The 18359-nt window shown below is 40.2% G+C and overlaps 1 protein-coding gene across 1 annotated transcript in view; it reads right to left on the reverse strand.

The window, feature by feature from the left end:
* The window catches only part of SKAP2 (src kinase associated phosphoprotein 2), a 142590-nt gene that overhangs the window by 41028 nt on the left and 83203 nt on the right, over positions 1–18359 (reverse strand). Inside the window, exons 7-9 of the mRNA XM_087821221.1 lie at positions 13386–13510; positions 12453–12516; positions 11913–12050 (exon numbers count right to left, since the gene is read on the reverse strand). Coding sequence (XP_087677347.1) covers positions 11913–12050; positions 12453–12516; positions 13386–13510 — 327 coding nt within the window. The remainder of the gene's footprint in view (positions 1–11912; positions 12051–12452; positions 12517–13385; positions 13511–18359) is intronic.

The raw sequence follows: 18359 nt of genomic DNA on the forward strand, positions 1-18359 counted from the left end.
GGGACGTCTGGGGACAACGAAGAGTCGTGAGTTTGTTGAAATTGGAGAGCTGGTGCAGTGCACTAGGGACTGGGCGTGAACGTGAGGCTTCGACCAGCCTGTGGAAGGCGCCCTGAAGGCCACAGCAAGGAGCACGGCTTTCTCCCAGGCCAGGGGACAGCCGGCCAACACTGCGGAGCAGAACAAAGTGTGCCTTAAGCAACTCCTGACTTCTGTTTTTCTTGAAAATATTTTCTCCTTTAAATGAAAAAGTATTAATCTGCTTATAAAGGTTTTGAATTATTTTATATATGTTGCCTCCTAGCATCAGATGAGACTTCTTAATAAAAGGGTTATTGCCCAGAATGGTAGAGGAGATGATATTATAATACTGTATGTAGTATTATACCATAATACTGTACTGTTTAGTAAAACACCATTTTATACTTATGAAAATACTGTACTGTGCCCAATATACAGAATATATGAATATACGTTTTAATTTTTCTAATCAAGTGGCCATAAAGGTTCCACCTAAGTGGGCTTAGATAAAGTGCTATATTTATACCAATAGTACACAATGGCTTAATAAATATACAGAAAGACATTTTCATTGTTTCTTATGGGTGACGATAAAGGTTCTTCATATATAAAGGGCGGCTAGAATAGGTGTGGATAGGGAAAATATGGCAAGGTACAGAAACACTATCGGACTTTGGAATTGGTGAGAGCGTGGTTTAGATAGATAAACAGATTGATAGACAATATTGATAGACCTACCTATGTATGTTTAATTTTATTTTTTTCTAGAGTTAGATATTCATATGCCTGTTTCCCTGACTAAATTATAGCATATTTGAGGATCTGAGGACAGGGCTATTAATTCATCATTTTTTTAAACTTTTTAAAAATATATATATCCTTATTACTTCAGAGAGAGGAATAGAGAGGGAGAGAGAGAGAGAAACATCAATGATGAGAGAGTCATTGATCGGCTGCCTCCTGCACACCCCCCACTGGGGATTGAGCCCACAACCCGGGCATGTGCCCTGACCGGGAATTGAACTGTGATCTCCTGGACCCTAGGATGCTCAACTTCTAAGCCACGCCCAGCCGGGCTATTCCTCATCTTAACATCCATTCTTTATCTTGTAGACAGTGAGATATATTAGAAAATATGGTAGAGTTGATTGTGGACTGTATAGGTAGAAAATGAAAAAATCAACCAATACTTTTATCTATTATCTATTTGAATGAATTTTGCCCTTTAACTATTTCATTAACTCAACATGTTGATTTAACACAAGGTACCTGGTGCTCTGTAGGTGATGAAGGCACCGAAATGAAGCACAAGGCAGGACTGCGCAGAGGTGACAAGCTCCGTCTGTCTGAAGCGTAAGAGGTCTGAGCAGCAGGAATGGGACTAGAAAGGCAGATGTGAGCCAGGTTGTGGAAGGGGTTCCGGCCTGGCCAGAGGCTTCAAACTAGATTCAATAGGAAGCTGAGACCCATAAAGGTTACTGAGCAAGGGATTATCTGCCCATGTTATGTTTTAGAGAGATCAGTCGTTGGCAGTGTGCAGAACAGATGATCAGGTTGGTTGGTGAAGGAGACACACACAGTGGGGAGAGCACTTAAAAGGTCTTATAGTGATCCAGGTGAGACATCACTAAAGCCTGAGTGATCGGAGTGCTGGGAATGGGTGATACTTTATAGAGGCAGAATCGGCAGTAATAGGCAACTGACAGGACTGGGGGTAGGAATTGAGGAAGGGGTCAAGGATAGTTTTGAGTTTTACTTTTTTAAACATGCGTGACGATTGATGCTGTTAATGGAAAAGAAAGTGGGAAGAGCAGCATTAGTAAGCAGGATGATAAATGTGATCTTAGGTACAAGTTTGACATGACAGCCACAGTCACCTGGAATGTTAGGGCAAAGCTCGGAGGAGGCCGACGGGAAGGTGCTGATGTACTGTTCTTCCCGGTGTTTCAGCACATGTGTGCCCGTGAACACCTCCTTGATAGCTAAGGCAGAGGCAGCTACCGGCTAAGAGTCTGACCTCCAGAGTCAGAAGGCCTAGGTTCAAATCCCGACTCCACCACTTCCCAGCTTGTGACTAAACAAGTCACCGAATCTTTCTGTGCCTTAGCTTCCTTACCTGTAAGGTAGGGGAAGTAACAGTACCTAAGCCATAAAATATGTATGCTTGTTAAATGAGATAATACTTAGGAAAGTGCCTACCTGACACATCCTAAGTGTTAACCATTGTTGTTATAATTACCATCATATCTTTTAAATTCTTTTGATGAGCTAGCTACTCAGTGAGGATGGTTTATTTTGTTACATTGCTCTAACCATATGTACGTACATGTGGCCATACTTGCAGGTATAAAGCTGCCCAGGGAGAGAAAGAGAGCTAAATAGGATAAATAGGAAAAACATTGAAGTAATCAGCCAGCAGGAAACGAGGAACTCCGAATAAAAAGAGAAAGAGCTCTTCAAATCCAATTTTTTCATCACATAGGACCATTAAACAGCATTCGATGTACATGGGCAACTTCACGTAATTAGACATGTCAGTCTCACTTTAGTAATTCAGCACACATTTTTCAAGTGCCATTTATGCACACAAGACTGCGCTGGAGATCAATTCTGTCTGACAAAGGTCCTGCGTGACCTGGCTCTCCACCCTCCAGTCTAACCTCTCCCTGCGTGGCCACCTGGGCTTCTCCTTCTGACTCTAGGCCTTTGCAGCACTTGGTGTCCCCTGTGCCTAGAAGGTGCTTCAGTTGGGTTGTTGCATTTGTCAGCTTTAGCCAAGAGGTTCCAGTTTCAATGCCTCCCCATCCTTGACCACAGACCATGAAACAGTCACTCCGTTCACATCATCTTCTCATCTTTGTAGCACTTGCTACAATCTGTCATTATCTTAACAGAGGCCACCAGGTCTGCCTGCTTTATGCCTAAACCCCCAACAGGTGTGCAATGGGCTTCCAATAAACATTTGTTGAATCAATTCATTAAATGCATAATAATACAGGCCAATGATGAGAAGATAAGAAAAGACAAAGTAGAAACGAAAAGCTTCACTATTAAAAAAATAAAGGATAAATAGGAAAAACATTTGAAATAATCAGCAAGCGGGAAATGAGGAACTCTGAGACAGCGCCCAGGGCCCGGACAGTGTTGCTCAGTGGCTGGAGCATCGGCTGGTACACTGAAAGGTTGTGAGTTCGAGTTCCAGGTCAGGGCACATACCCAGGCTGCAGGTTCCATCCCCGGTTCGGGCAAGTCTGGGAGGCCACCGATGTTTCTCTCACATCAATGTCTCTCTCTCTCCCTCCGTTCCTCCCTCCCTCTCTCTCTCCATTCCTCTCTCTGAAATCAATGAAAATAAATAAATAAAAATAAATAATAAGCAGTGCCAAGGTCTTTATTATAAACATCATCTGTAACAGAAAATGAAATGGGAAAGGCCAAAGGAGGAGACAGTTTCACAAAGAAAGGGGTGTCCAGAGATGAATCTGAGGACAGAGACGGCTGCCTGGGGGAGCACTGCTGCCTCTGAGGGGCTTCTCTAAGCGATGACGGTGGAGAACCGACGTGACGGGGTGAAGGAGCGAGCAGGTGAAGAGACACAGTGGAGACTGGGACTGAACTGAGCTCTCCCAAGAGTTTAGTGGGAAAGAGAAACAGTTAAGTTGCAGGATTATAGAAAGAGGCCCAGACAAAGAGGCAGGAGAGCTGGGGTCTGGTTCCAAAGAGCTGGAAAATGCAGCTCTGCATGCCAATCTCCTTGCTCACCTGCGAGAACAATGTTCTGCCCCATCTCACCTGTAATAAGGAACCAGGGGCTAACCGAGAAGTAGGTATAGGAGTAGTTAATTCTTTGTAAGGTCCCAATGCAGATCTAATACGGAGGAACACATCTATGGAAGAATGCCTTATTGGAGACAAGATGAAGGTAAACTTTCACTGAAGCTGACGCTAGCCTGGTGCCCCGGCCCCTTCACTGAAGGCTTTGTACTTACTCAACTGTAGCGCTTGCGAGGTCACATATGAAGAGCGCTTGTATTTATCACTGACATTTTGTTGAACTTGTCCATTCTTATTAATCGTGGCTTTAAAGTAAGCAGCTGAGTACTCTTAGGAAGCTGATATTCCCAGCTGACCTATCTGCAAAAACAGTGGAGCCCAGTGCCCCCCTGCAGCAGTCTGTCTCTGTAGATGTGTGTTCACGGAGGGAGGATGGGTGTGTGTGTGTGTGTGTGTGTGTGTGTGTGTGTGTGTGTGTTCTGGAAGCTAAAGCAGCAAATACATTTTGTGAAGCTACTACAAACTGTATCATATTATGTCTTTGGGAAGCATGGAGGAATTAAAAACAAAAGCAGGCTCTTATCTGTTTATATTCTACATGGGAGGCAAATCATATCTGTGGAATGAAGACTCCCGCTAAAAAGTCTGATACAAAGGCGATTAAAAGCAAGGCCTTGAAACGAACTGTTGAGATTTCTGGTGCTAAAAGATAAAGTACTCAGTTACGTGCAGATGCAAAACCCACAGTGTGAATAACTGACCTCTGGCAGAATTCTTCACCTATGGGTCACAGAGAAATCTTAATAGCCTAGCCCCATCAGTGCAATTTTTCTTTCTTGCTTTATAAATGTGAGCGTTTCAGTCTGATTAGAGTGGCTGACATTTGCTTACCTTTTGGTTCAGGATTTTTAATATGTATTCTAATGGGACCTAGGCAATGTAAACATAAATATGTGAGTCCAAAAATTTAGAATTTGGTGGCTAAATAATCCAAACAATCAATAATTTCTAGTGATTCTATTTGGCTCTTTAAAAAAAAACTCATCTTTTTTCATAGAGTTCTTTTCTCTTGTTAAAGTTTCTACTCCTTCTTTAGTCTCTTTAATCATTTTAAACACACTTATTTCATAGCCTTTTTTCCTTTCTTTCTTCCAGATTGCTCCTTCATCTCCAGTTCTTTAGGGGTTAACTCCCTCCTTCGTCTCATTCCTCACCATATCCCTCCAACTATGGGTACAGCACCACGCCACGAGTTTTTATCTATACTGTTTTCATTGTCTTTCAGAATTACATATATTGTCATTTCCACGGTGATTTCCCCTTTAAATTCAAGAGCTTTTAAGAAGATTACTTTTCAGCCTCTAAATATAGAAGCTTGGGCATTTTTAACTATCTTTTCAGTGTTGGTTTCTAATTAAATTTCATTGAAGTTAAAGAACATAGTCTGTATGACACAGATTCATTAAAATTTGTTGAGATTTCAATTGTGAACTTATATATCATCCATTTCCATGAATATTCTATATGTACTAAACAGAAACACATCTTTTTATCTTTCTGGGTAAATTAGATGAAGTTTGTTAATTTTTTGTTTTTTGGTTCCATATCCTTACTAATTTTTTGCCTCCTTAGTCTACAAGTTGCTAAAAGCAGTATGTTAAGATCGTCCACTATGCCTGAGATTTGTCAAATTTGTCTTATAAGTTTTTGCTTTATAAATTTTGAGGTTACGTAATTAGATGCATTTACTATTATAATGTAGTATTCTGTAGTCCTATTATTGCTTTATTTCTTAACTCTATATTGTCTAATAACAATATAGTTGCTATACTCACTTTCTTTGGAGAGGACTGCCTAGTGTATTTATTTCCATTCCCTTACTTCGAAAATTTCTATGTGATTTTGTTTCAAGTGCATCACCTCTAAGAAAAATGTTGCTAAATTTAAAAAAATATATTCAATGTGATGATTTCTGTCTTTTTACAGGTTAATTTGAGTTACATTTATTGTAATTACTTCTGTATTGAGACTTACTTTTACTATATTTCTTCTTTGCTCCTTCCCCCCTTTCCCTGCCTTCTTTTGGATTTAAATTTATTTTATGTGTTCCCCTTTTATGTCCCCTCTGCTGCTTTGGAAACCCCCATTTATTGAGTATTTAACTTAAAAATTTTAACACGTACTTCCTAACAAAGACTAGTTACTCAGTATTTCTCTCCTCGCTCCTCCTGAACAAGACAACACTTAGCGTGCTTTCACTACCCCACATCTCCATCTTGTTGTCCATAAACCAAAAGGTCATGGGTTCGATTCCTGGCCAGGGCACACACCTAGGTTATGAGGTTCAGAACCCAACTGGGGCGTGTGCAAGAGGCAACAGGTGGATTTTTCTCCCTCACACTGATGTTTCTCTCTCACTCAAAAAAAAAAACCACAACAACAAAAAAAACAAACCTTAGCAAGAGCAAAATTAGGAAATGAACAGAGAATGATAAAGAACCACCGATGTGGCTTGCTGTGACGTATACTCGGGTGAGCCCATCTTCACTGAGCCCCTCTAGGGCTGCCCAGTGCCTCCCTGTTGACCTCGAGGGGCAGGCCATTTCCCCTGCCATCTGCCCGTTAATCTCTTCAAAATCCAGTCCCAGGAAGGGAGAGAAATCTCACAAGAGGGCTTCCTCCCCGCTGAAAGGCACTTGTCAAATTGCAGGTGGCCCTAGAATTGCTGAGCCCACATTCTTCCACATGCCTGACCCTTTATAGAAGATCCAGTCCCCCAGCACAGGCCTTTCAGTTCAGCCTCAGAATATTATAAACCAACTATCTATATAAGAAAGGCACATATTTACAGTATCAAAAAGGACTCTTCCTTCACATATTGTAGCTGGAGAAAATAGAGAAAAGACTTCCCGTTTTTGGGGGGTTTTTTTTTTGTCTTTCATGGTTTTCTCATTTCTCTAAGATTAACGTCAATCTCCTGAAGGAAACAGTGGCAGACAGGTCCACTTGGTCCCTTATGACCTAGAACCATGCTATGTAATCCTAGTTGTATATATATAAGAAAACCTATGTGTGTCCCTAAAAGTAAAGCCTTATACAGACTGTGGGTTATGGGTTTTTATAACTCAGTAGATACAGATAAAAAGGTGATAAAGCAAAAGCTGTCTACTACATCCCTGTGCCAGGGTTTCTCAATCTCAGCACTATGGACATTCTGGGCCATATCAGTCTTCGTTGTGGGGGCCTGTCCTGTGTATTATAGAATGTTTAGCAGCAGCATCCCGGCCCTTACCCACTAGATGCCTGTAACACACACACACACACACACACACACCCCAGTTGTGGCAACAAAATGTCTCCAGGCATTAAACCATTAAATGTACCCTGGGGGCCAAAATCTCCCCTGGTTGAAAACCACTGATGTAGCTCCAAGTTGCAAAAATGGGTTCGTTTTCTCTTTCTACCAATGGAAATATGTTTTGCATGCACACAGGTATTTGAGATTTTAATGTATGTTAAACCATCTCTTGTAATGAAAATAATTCACTTGCAATGCCAACAGCAAAGCAGAGAAAAGCTACATGACAGGCACAACTGCATTCCAAAGCCTCGTGCCATATTATGAAATAAGCAACTCTATAAATAACACTAAAACCACATTATACTCAACAAAGATAAAGATATAAAAAATGAGATGTGTGCTGTGACCCTAATTTATGAATGTTTTCTTTATATTCTATAACTTCAGATAATCCTCCCAGCAGAATTCAGAGCTAAAACCATCCAAAAACTTGACTCTAATCTAGTCATCTACTTGGGGAAAAAATTTACCACATCTTATATTAGGACACAATACCACCATGCTTAATAACTTTATCACTCAGTACCACAGTTTAAGAAAAAAGAATGTCAGCAGGCTGCCTGGACCAGCAATACTAAAATGATGACTATATGTGGTTCTATGAAAGTCAACTGGTATCTTTCCATTGCGTTCTGGTGAAGGAAGGAGAAAAATTCCTTGGTGGAACCAGAACTTACCATCACTTTTAATGATGTTAATACCAGAGGCTCCAGGATCCCCTATAACCTTCATATGAACTTGGTAATATGACTGATGGTCATTCAGCAAGAAAATAAAGCCAAAATGTATTTACGGGGGTTTTAACCACTTATTTATGAAGTTAGCACTTGTGTCCACTTGCTGGAGAGTACTCCAAATTTAAATACCCAAACACTGTTCTTTTTTATGTATACATAACGGTTTCACTGCAAAAAAAACTAACAGCTGCATTTTGCTTCATATTTCATTTTCAGTACCGATAGTTGGACTAAATGAAATTGAATGACCAAAGGATAAAAACATCCTTTTCTTGCTTAGAATTGTTCAATCTGTCTTTACATTTTTTAAAAAGGAATGAATGAACACTTTTAAAAAACAGGTTAATGGAATTGGAAATTTGTCTTCCTGTTTTATGTTGGCCCCTCTCCTCTAGTCTACTTGTCAGAAGGATTTCAAATGCAATTCCCCTGAAAGCTGCAGATTTAATAGGCTAATGGCTAGTTACCATTCTTGTTACTGTGCTAATTCTATTCAGTCTATATCTAGAAAAATCTTTTTGTTTCTGTCGCTCCCAACATAAAAAAAAAATTAAAAATTAAAAAGCAAGTGACATGGTAACTAGAGGAGATGAGCAAGCTGAGTTGATTTCTGCAGCACTTTCCCAAGTACTGTTTTCTCTTTTTAAGATTCAAAATCAAATAAATATGCTCCTCTGCATTTCTAATGGAGAAATGAGCAATAACTTCTGAAATCTGTGCTAAGCCAAATGAACTCATTACTGTGCTATGGAACAGTTTAACTTTGAGCACTCTGATCAATACATTAGCTCCACAAACACAAACATGCTGTAGTAACATCACAATGTAAGCAAACCTGACTTGGCCTATGCTAACAGGTCCTAAGTCATAAACGGTGTCAAAGCGTTAGGGCACTTGAAGAAAAGGCACATACTTTTGATACTCCCCAGAAGTAGCCCTCTCTTGACTCTTCTGCACATATGTATAAATCCCCTAAACACAAAGAAATCTTACAAATTTATTCTTTCTTTTATGAAGTTAGTTAAAAATTAATGAACAAGAAATTAAAGAGAAGCTGCTGTAATAAAGTTAGAATATTCTAACTGAAAAACAATTACAATGAAACTACTTATACTCCCATAGATTATAAACATTTTTCAAGGGATCTTTTGCAATACAATTTTTTAAACAGTGTTTTCTTCTTCTTACTCTTGAGACTTAAACACTGCAGGTTTGTTTTATATTAAAAATGCATTTGTTAGAATAAGAGCTTTCCTTTCTCAGAAGAAATCTGTGATTTAAAGTAACATGTTGAACCCTTGATTTTTCTTCAAACACATTACACACTTCATCTCCCAACTGAGAGAGTTAGTTCTCAGCTCTGTGTGACGGACAGAAAGCTGGGTTGCAGTGGTCCTACTTATTAATTCGGGGAATTTAGCCAGTCAGATTTCGGAGAAACGCAGTTCTTTGTACAGAACTGGAAAAGCACCAACAGTTTGTAAATACGTCCAGTGCCTTTCCACTCTCTGCACTTCCTCTCAACATTATATCCCTCTTTCACCCAATGAAAGCAATTAGCTTAATTTTTATCCTGGAAGATAGATTAATTTTTTTTTTTAAAGGAAAAAAGTTACCTTTCTAGGTTTAGATACTTAATCAAACAAAAGCTCTAGCTCTAAGAGACAACTTCAGGGCTTTTCGTAAGAAAAATCCCCTCTGTGGCACTGGCTGAAACCCGACAAACGTGAACTGTGCAGATGTGGGTTCCACTGGGGCAGAGCCAGTCCCACAGCTGCGCGCCCGCCTCCTTCCCGGGGCCCAGTTGCAGGCTCTGGGGAGCGCAGTCGCTTTGTCCAGCAACTGCGACTGCAGGCGGGCCCAGGGACCCCGGAGCAGCTCAGGCTTCCTCCAGACCACAGCGAGAAATAAGGCTGCTTAAAGAGTGACCAGTCTGCCCAACAGCCGTGTGGCCACAGGCCCAAGACAGGGAGAAGGGCATCTGTGGCGAGAGAAAGCCAGGCTCGTTCCTGTTTTTAAGATTTCAAGCTGCGGCCAGGAGATTTTCTTGGGGCCTGTATCATGAAAATGACGATGGATATGTGATCTTTATTTTTCACCGATATTTCACCTGGGAGGGCGGGGAGAGAGTGGTCAAGCTGAAGGAAGGCAGAGCTTAATTACCAGCGAGTTCAGCAACTGTAAGGCAGCCCGCTCACCGCAGGGCTGCGAGGAATGAGATGCGTGTGACAGCGCTATGTTTAAATGGACGCTGACGTCAGCTCTTCCACGTGACATCAGTGTACATTCCCACAAGCTCTTAAGAACATTTTGAAACTAAAAGGATTGTATTAATGACATGGTGTGAAGAAAAGCAAGAGAGTATTCTTCCCACCCAAGGATAACTGACGCCGTGGCAGATGCCATTTCCTTAGGATAAATCGGAAAGGGAGGAGCTATAAACACAGAGCTTGTTAAAATAACAAAAACAGACTGTTCCCCACAAAGTTACGCTTTTATACTAATCATCTCCTTTTAGGGCAGTAAAAGACAGTTTGTAGACGCATATTTTGAGTAGTTTTTGTAATATCTTGAATGTATAACACCATTAAATCATTAATTCTTACTTGTTCAGAAAATTATTATACCTCACATAAGCACTGGTGAGAATTTACCAGATACAGTAATGAAAACAATATGCCCTGGCCGGTTTGGCTCAGTGGTTAGAGCATTGGCCTGCCGGCTGAAGGGTTGCAGGTTCGATCCCTGGCCCCGGTCAGGGCGCATGCAGGAGGCAACCAGTTGGCGTGTCTCTCACATCAGTGTTTCCCTCTCTTTGTCTCCCCCCTCCCTTCCACTCTCTCTAAAAAATCAATGGGAAAGATATCCTCAGTTGAGGATTAACAAAAAAGAAAACAACAGTGGTGTACAATTCATTGCGAACTTTCTATGACTCAGGCATGGTCTTCAGAGATTTAGATACATTAGCTCACCCCCCCCCATGATATTAGTCCCATTTGATAGATGAAGAAATTGACTTTTAAAGTTCCTGAGCTAGATGGTACAGCCAGAATTTACACTTTTTTATTCTAAAGTCCATGTGCTAGTTGTTACGCTTTACTGACTTCACTGAAAGTGACATTTTACATTAATTTGGAACATTTTAAGTAGTTTGAAAATCAGTTTTAAGGTTCATACTGTATCACTAAATTGTTCTATTCAGAGAAAGAAATAGCCTCTTTCGATGGTATTAGTTAAATCTCACTTATGCTGCTTACGATCACTTCTATTCTCTGCAGATATCTTAACAGCCGGAAAAAGGCTCATTTAGAGTAATGCAAAAATTCCCTGAATGTTTTCATATTCTAAGCGTACTAAGTTCCACATGCCAATCTCTTAATTTTAGGTTGACTTAAAACTGCAAGTGAAATAAGCTAATAGACAATTAATGTTATGTTACATGACAGATACTGAGGCACACGACCACTGACGCATGCTTAAAAATGTAGAATAAAAGAAAATCTTCATATCGATCAAATATCAAATCAGAACAATCCAAGCCTTAAAAGGCCTTTGTTTACAGTCCAACAATATTCCTCCAAGAAAATGCCACACACTACAGCGAGGAGGAATGGACGAGGCAGAAGTTGTTGACATATGGGGTGTGCATAGAACTTCTGGCTAATGGAAGTTCCAAGACGTATAAATAAAAAATGATGGGTGAGTCGGTGGAAAAAACTGTAAGGCAAGTCAATTTTTTAATTAAAAAATTATGTAGCATAAACAATGCTAATGAGCCAAAAGTCCCGTGAGATTAGGGCCGCCTCGGCTTCATTTTAACATTCCGTTCACTTTCGCAAGTGAACCTCCACGCGCTTGAAACCCCTCAAGCACAACCCTTTTCGTAAAATAGGATTTTGAAGATGTTCTTTGTCCTGGTCCTTAATAGCTCACCATTTTCCACTTAAGTTGTCAACTTGATGACACTAACAATTTAAAAAGTCCCCAAATCCTTAAATGAACCCCCAGATAATACATACCGGGAAGTTCTTCATAGATTTCGTCATCGATGGGCTGGCTGCTGGCTGGTGACCCGCTGGGGGGCAGGGGGTGGTCGACATCGTCATAGAGCTCTCCTCCTTCTGCATCTTCCTCAGGGATTATGTCCGATCCCATGTCTACAAAGCACATCAGGGATAAACATCGCGGGTGTGTAACAAATACCCTGAAAACCAGCCATTCTTACTCGCTCATGAACTTGAAAGGATGCAAAAGAGATCTGCAAAACCCTGTGTTTTAAATGAATGCAGCCCCACAAAGTCACAATCATTATATGCTACATCCTGAACTTAAAACATTTAAAAACTTGATTGCTGCATAAATATGTGAATTTCCAATTTGCCAGTTGGAATGAACAGAATCCTTTTCTAAATCTGAAGTCAATGGTCTGTATTAACAACAGTCAAGTTCCCTTGGTCTTCTCACAGGAATTCAATATGCTTTTGATATATGAAAATCCAGATCGTTCGGTTATTTGGTATTTAAAGACTGCAATAACTTGTTCAATTGATCGCTCTTACCTTGTAATACAAATTTCAGCTGCTGTACCCATTCTTCGGCATCTTTGGGAGAAGCTGCTGTGAACTAATAAAAAACAAACAATAACAAGAAAAATCACCCCAGTGGAAGTGAAAGGTGTGCCGCATTCTTATCATTTCTTTAAGACCATTAGTAATTCTTTTCATGTCTAGTACTACTTTTCTTGCAAGGATGCTTCTTATAATGTACAGTTAATTTTGACAAATTTACGTAATTGAAGCAGAGGATGATGGATTTGAAACTCTGATCAGCAGCTGGCAGCTGTGCAGGAAAAAAAGCTGCTTCTCTTCATCAATGTCAAAGGCAGAGCTGATGAGCGAAATTTGCCCTTGACAATTAGAAGACACCCATGAATTTCTTTAGACTGCTGGGTGCAGTTTTCTTAAAAATGTTCTTGTCAGATTCCAACACACTATCTGACAACTTAATTAACTGGCTTTCAACTGCAATCTCAGATATTTAAAACTTATTAAACATACATTCTGTATTGATGCTCGCTGATAGCTCTTGAATTGCGGAGCTGATATGTGCCCTTACCTTCATTTTCTCCCACAACCCTAAGCAACGCAATATGCATGAACACTCTTGATATTTTCCCTTTGATAATTTTGCTCTTTCTGCTATGTAGTCCTTTTAAGAAACCACACAGTTCTATTAAAATAGACATAAAATGCAACATGTGAAGTAACTGATAAATCACATATTCGCTTGTTCTTTTTCAAGAAGATATCATTTGAACTAATCTGAATTTTTAAAAACGTATTACCTCTTACATGAATGTTCAATGCATAAAAACCAGTATTTTTTATTATTAAAATGCCAGGGAGAGTTGTTTTAACAAAATGTTAATGTCTTTATAAATGAAATCAAAACATTTTATCAACTTCATTTCAAAACAACACAAAAACTCCAACCTGATAGACACGTTTATCAGGAGCACAGATTTCAAAACAGCACTCTTTCTTTGCGTCCTTCCTGAGGGTGGTATTCATCCTGACGTCGTAGCCTTCTATTGCAAATTCGCCTTTCTGCTGTTTGTCTGCAGAAGACACAGTGAAAGCCAGAATTTCACTTATTACGGTTGAGTGCAAACGCCCAGTCAATGGGCTTTTATTTAGATTTTCTTTGTCAATTCTTGGGAAGAGTCATTTTTTGGCATATCGCTTATATGACAAAAAAACATTGCATTACTTAACATTATAAACATTATACTTAATATAATGTTTAAATAATGTTTCTAGGTATCACTTTTAATTCTAAAAGTACAGAAATACCTGGGATGGTTGGATTTTAAAAGGATGTGTTAGGGAACTGGAGGAAGAGGTCTGAAGATGGTGGTCTTATCCGGAAGGATGCATGGAAATAAGACACTTTCAGGTAGGAAAAAATTCAAGAACTCGAAACTTGCTAGCCAAACTCTCTACAGATCTGCGGTGCTTTCAGGTTTAGTAAGCCCGTGGGAAAAGCCGACTAGACGAAAAATTGCTGGGTTTCGTTTATGGCTCTCTCTTCTCAACACCACCCTACCCCACCCCCACTCAAAAGCCTCTCAAAAGCAACTTTTCTTTGAAAAAAATCCCTAAATTCACATGAATTAAACTCTAAGTTTAAAAGGCAAAGCAGAACAAAACAAAATTGATTATTAAAAGATGTGAGGGGGAAAGATTATTAAAAGATGGAGAGGAGTAAGGAAGCAAGGAGAGAAGCATTAGTTACCAAAACCAAACCAAAGGAAGTAGGTTTCATGGCCAGCCAGTGAACAATTAAACTAGGAAAGCACATTTCCATCCCATATGACGAAGTGTCGAAAGAAAAGACGAGTTGGGCTTTAGTCAGATATTAAAGAAAAGAAAGCAGGAATACAATAACAGATTTGATATTATGAAACTGAAAATAAATTTAGCTTTTCTATTTCACCCAGTTATGCCAGTTTGGTAGAAAAGCTGTACAGCTACAGGTTCATTTCCTAGATTAACACATAATATTAAAATAATAGGGACAACTGTCTTTTTTACTGAGCTCAGGGGAAATACAGAAATGCTTCCATACTGTGGGGTGATGGGCTCTCTCAGCTCAACGCACCAAATAATATTTGTCTCCTTTTCTTAAATATACTAATTTAATACCTGAAGTAACACTCATTTTTAAAAGGTTATTGGGATCACATCTTGTTCAAAACAGCAAATGAAAAAAAAAAAAATCTGAGTTAGCAATTCCTGATTGAAATGTGGACATTCTAATCATATTTAGTGATAATTTCCATCCTTTGGATGATTGAATAAGCAACTGACATCCAAAACCTGAAGTGTGCTTTGTGGAAACAGCCTACAGTGAACTGTGAGGTACAGAAAAATCATAAAAGTTAGCGCAGCATTTCCCAAAGTGCGCTTTATGAGATACAAATAGGCTTCTACGATCAAATAAGTTTGGGAAATTCTGAGTTAAATAAAGCTAACAGGTTTTGTTAGTGCAGGCCTTCTTGAGGCCCTTAATATATTTACATATTAACTGACTTTCTATGAGAAAGATTTAGTATACAGCTTTTCCCAGAATTAATTGTCCAGGGAAGCCTTTTTCACGGCACATTTTAGGGAACGGTACTCCCAGGAAATATTTAGCAAAATACCTAACTGGGACAACAATATTGGGGAACAGCTATAATAATAATAATAAATGGTTAAGCACAGTTGAAAATTCTCAAAGAAGACTAAGTCATTCATTCACTCACTCAACAAATTTATACTGAGCACTTAAAACAAGTGAGGGGCATTATAGGTACAGTGAGACAAAAGCTGGTAACACCTTACCAGACTTTCCTACCTTCTCATTCACACACACACACACACACAACAAAAATAAGTGCTCCTGAAACATTAGTCAGTGACCCACTAGTCCGCAAAAGGATTTAATTTTCACTATAAGCTATGGAAGTAGCTGGAAGCAACTACTACCTAAACCTACTCAGTGGTCTATTGAGTATTAGGGGGTAAATAATCGTATAAACATCCAAGCTGGGGTAGCAAATAGTACCAGAAAGGCTGAAGAAAACGGAGGGGCATTCATTACTCTTCCTCAATGGCATTTGCAAACCCATAACCATAAAGCAGCCATATTTCCAAGCAGCTGGTGTGAGATGGGAAACTCAAGACATGAAACGGGCAAAATCCAACTATGACCAGACCCTGCTCGCCTCCCCTCACATCAGCCTCTCTCCTAGACAGAGGGGAAGGAGAAACCTTAGCATGCAATGGCCATCCATAGTAGTTTACATATAGGTTCGCTCCGCAGTGACCTCAGGGACAGGTTCAAGGTCACCTGTTGACTCAAGGCAGACTGTTAAAAACAGTAACATGCCAATCACATGAGAAATAAGGTCATGGAAGTTCATCTACCCAGAACTGTAAAAGACAGTTCATTTCATTTAAGTGAGCTTCCCAAGTAGCAGAAGCTTACTCCTTTAAGTGCCCAAACTCTAGTGATTATAATGGAAATCTGTCTGAAATATATACTTCCCTAACTTCTCAAACAATTCAATTCTTTTCAACAGAATTTAACGTTTCCTTGGTGACCTGGCAATATTAGGGTATTTGTTTTTATATTGTTATAACACATTGATGCCCTCAAGATTTTTGAGGAGTTGGTCCCTCGTTCAGTTTCCCTGGGCTCCTGTGCCACACTTTAGCCTTGTCTGTACCATGCTGTTCGAATGTAAGGTCTAGAGAACTGAAGGCTGCAGGAGAAACCTAGATAATGAAATCTATTAAATCAGTAACTTAATTTTACACAATTCTAATTCAGTAGACTCAAGGTAAAAAGCAGTTGGCTCTGATCTCTTACAAAACAAAATGCGTGAGGTTAATGAAAGCTATTTCCTTCCCCTTTTTCACTGGCTTTTAGGTTTACAGCTGTGTTCTGGGCTTTTCAAGTGCCAAAAAGACAACTGACATTTACTGAGCTCCTTCTATATGCCAGTAATTTAATGTAGCATATCTCATACACGCCTTGTAATAATTCTAAGAGAGAGAAGGCACTGATCATACTCCAGCACTGATGGGAAATCAAACCTGAAAATAACCAACTTGTTCATGGCCACACAACAAGTAAGCAGTAAAAGCCAGGACCCTAACGTAAATCTGATTTCAAAGCCTTGCTGCCCATTTCGCACTGTCTCCTAGAAAGGTGTTTCTCAAGGAAATTCAGGTATCGCCTATGTTAGAATCATCCTGGATGCCTGTTCAAAATGCAGAAATGCCTACCGCTCTGCACTTGCTACAGAGGACTCTCTGGAGATGGGTCCAGGAAACCAAATTTTTGGCAAGCACCCAGGTGATTCTGACACACAGTCAATGTCTGAAAAGCCACTGGTCTAGAACATGTAATTGATGAAGTCTCAGTAGAGAAGATAAACGTTATCTTTCTTTTCCTCCCGCAACCTGGGTCCCACTTTCTCAGCCTGCTCTGTGAGCTCCGCTCCATGGCCTGCCTCTTACACGGCCACGAAGGGTTATGCTCTAAATCCGGTCTCTCCCCCTTTCCAGTTTTCACTGGGCAACCACACCCAATTCCAAGGATTAAATTCCCATCAATATGCTCGTGACTCATAATTCCCACTTTAGTCCAGCTTCAGAATTGTACATCCAAATCTTCATCTGCTCACTACGCATGTTTCTCTTAAAATGTCCTACAGGAACAACGGATATAACGTGCCCTCCGTGGAGATCACCTTAAGAAAGAACACTTGTGATCTTTCTTTTCCGTCCTTCTCAGTAAGTGGCACCTCCACTCACTGAGCCCCCAAAACAGTAAACTGCCCCCATGTTTTCTCCCTCCACCCCACTGCCACCTACCAAAATCCAGTCGGCCCCATTTTTCCTGCAAACATGCTTCCTTTTTCTCTTTACTGGCTCTCAGAAAACATGCTTAAAACACCAATCACTTTCCTATCATTTTAAATACAGTATAAACGTAACAACTAAACAGTTCCCAATCATTTAGCATTCCTGTAAGTAGTGGGCGTTCGTCATTTGAGGATCCCAGGATCCAAGTGTCTTTCCTACATTAGCCCGGGGACTGTCAGGAGCACAGCCCGCTTCCCACCACAGATGCTGGAGGGAGGTAGATTTTCCCTGATTCCGATCAGCCAAGCTGATACTCCAGCCTGGGACCTACAACTGAACTGAGTAACCGGAGAATCAGGGGAGAGCTCAGAGTCCATTCTGAGGCTGGCAGCGTTCGCTGATTGCAGTCAGTGCACAATGGCAGTGTCACAGGGCCAGCAGTGTGTCCCAGAGCGTGTCCATCTCCCTGGGGCCGTGCATGGGGCTGAAGTTCTAGCCACCTTCCCTCCCTCGGTTCTGGCCTGCTTTCTGAGCCTGGCTGTTTCGCCCTCCCATCAGTTCTGCCTGAGAGCCAATGGTCTCCCAATAATCTCCTTTTCTACATAGTTAAACAAAGTTGGTTTCTGTTGTTTATACCAAGAATGCTAACTTGGTACAAATGGCTGGCAAACAGAAGATATGCAATGTGTTCGGAAATTTCTGATGTTTGCTTCTTATATTTAAAGGCCTTTCTCCCTACTGAATAACTCATGTTATTTCTACAAGTATTAACCCTCATTTAATTAGCAGGTCAGAGGAAAATACACACCTTAACACTAAGCCCTTCCACTAAACTTTGTCAAACTGATTAACAAGTTGTTCTAGGCCCTCAGTTAAAGATAATAAGGACATTTTCCTTGTTTATACAGCTCACAGAAACACAGCCGCTAATGCTAATTCAGGAATATACTTCTGGTGTTTTGAGTTATACTGTGAGGAAATATCGAATTATATGTGTTTTTATTTAAGGGCCCCAAATGGCTCTGAATAATAAACATAGGCAATATTTAT

Source organism: Miniopterus natalensis, chromosome 10 (assembly GCF_054644295.1).
Source record: "Miniopterus natalensis isolate mMinNat1 chromosome 10, mMinNat1.hap1, whole genome shotgun sequence".
In the NCBI taxonomy this organism is placed as follows: domain Eukaryota; kingdom Metazoa; phylum Chordata; class Mammalia; order Chiroptera; family Miniopteridae; genus Miniopterus; species Miniopterus natalensis.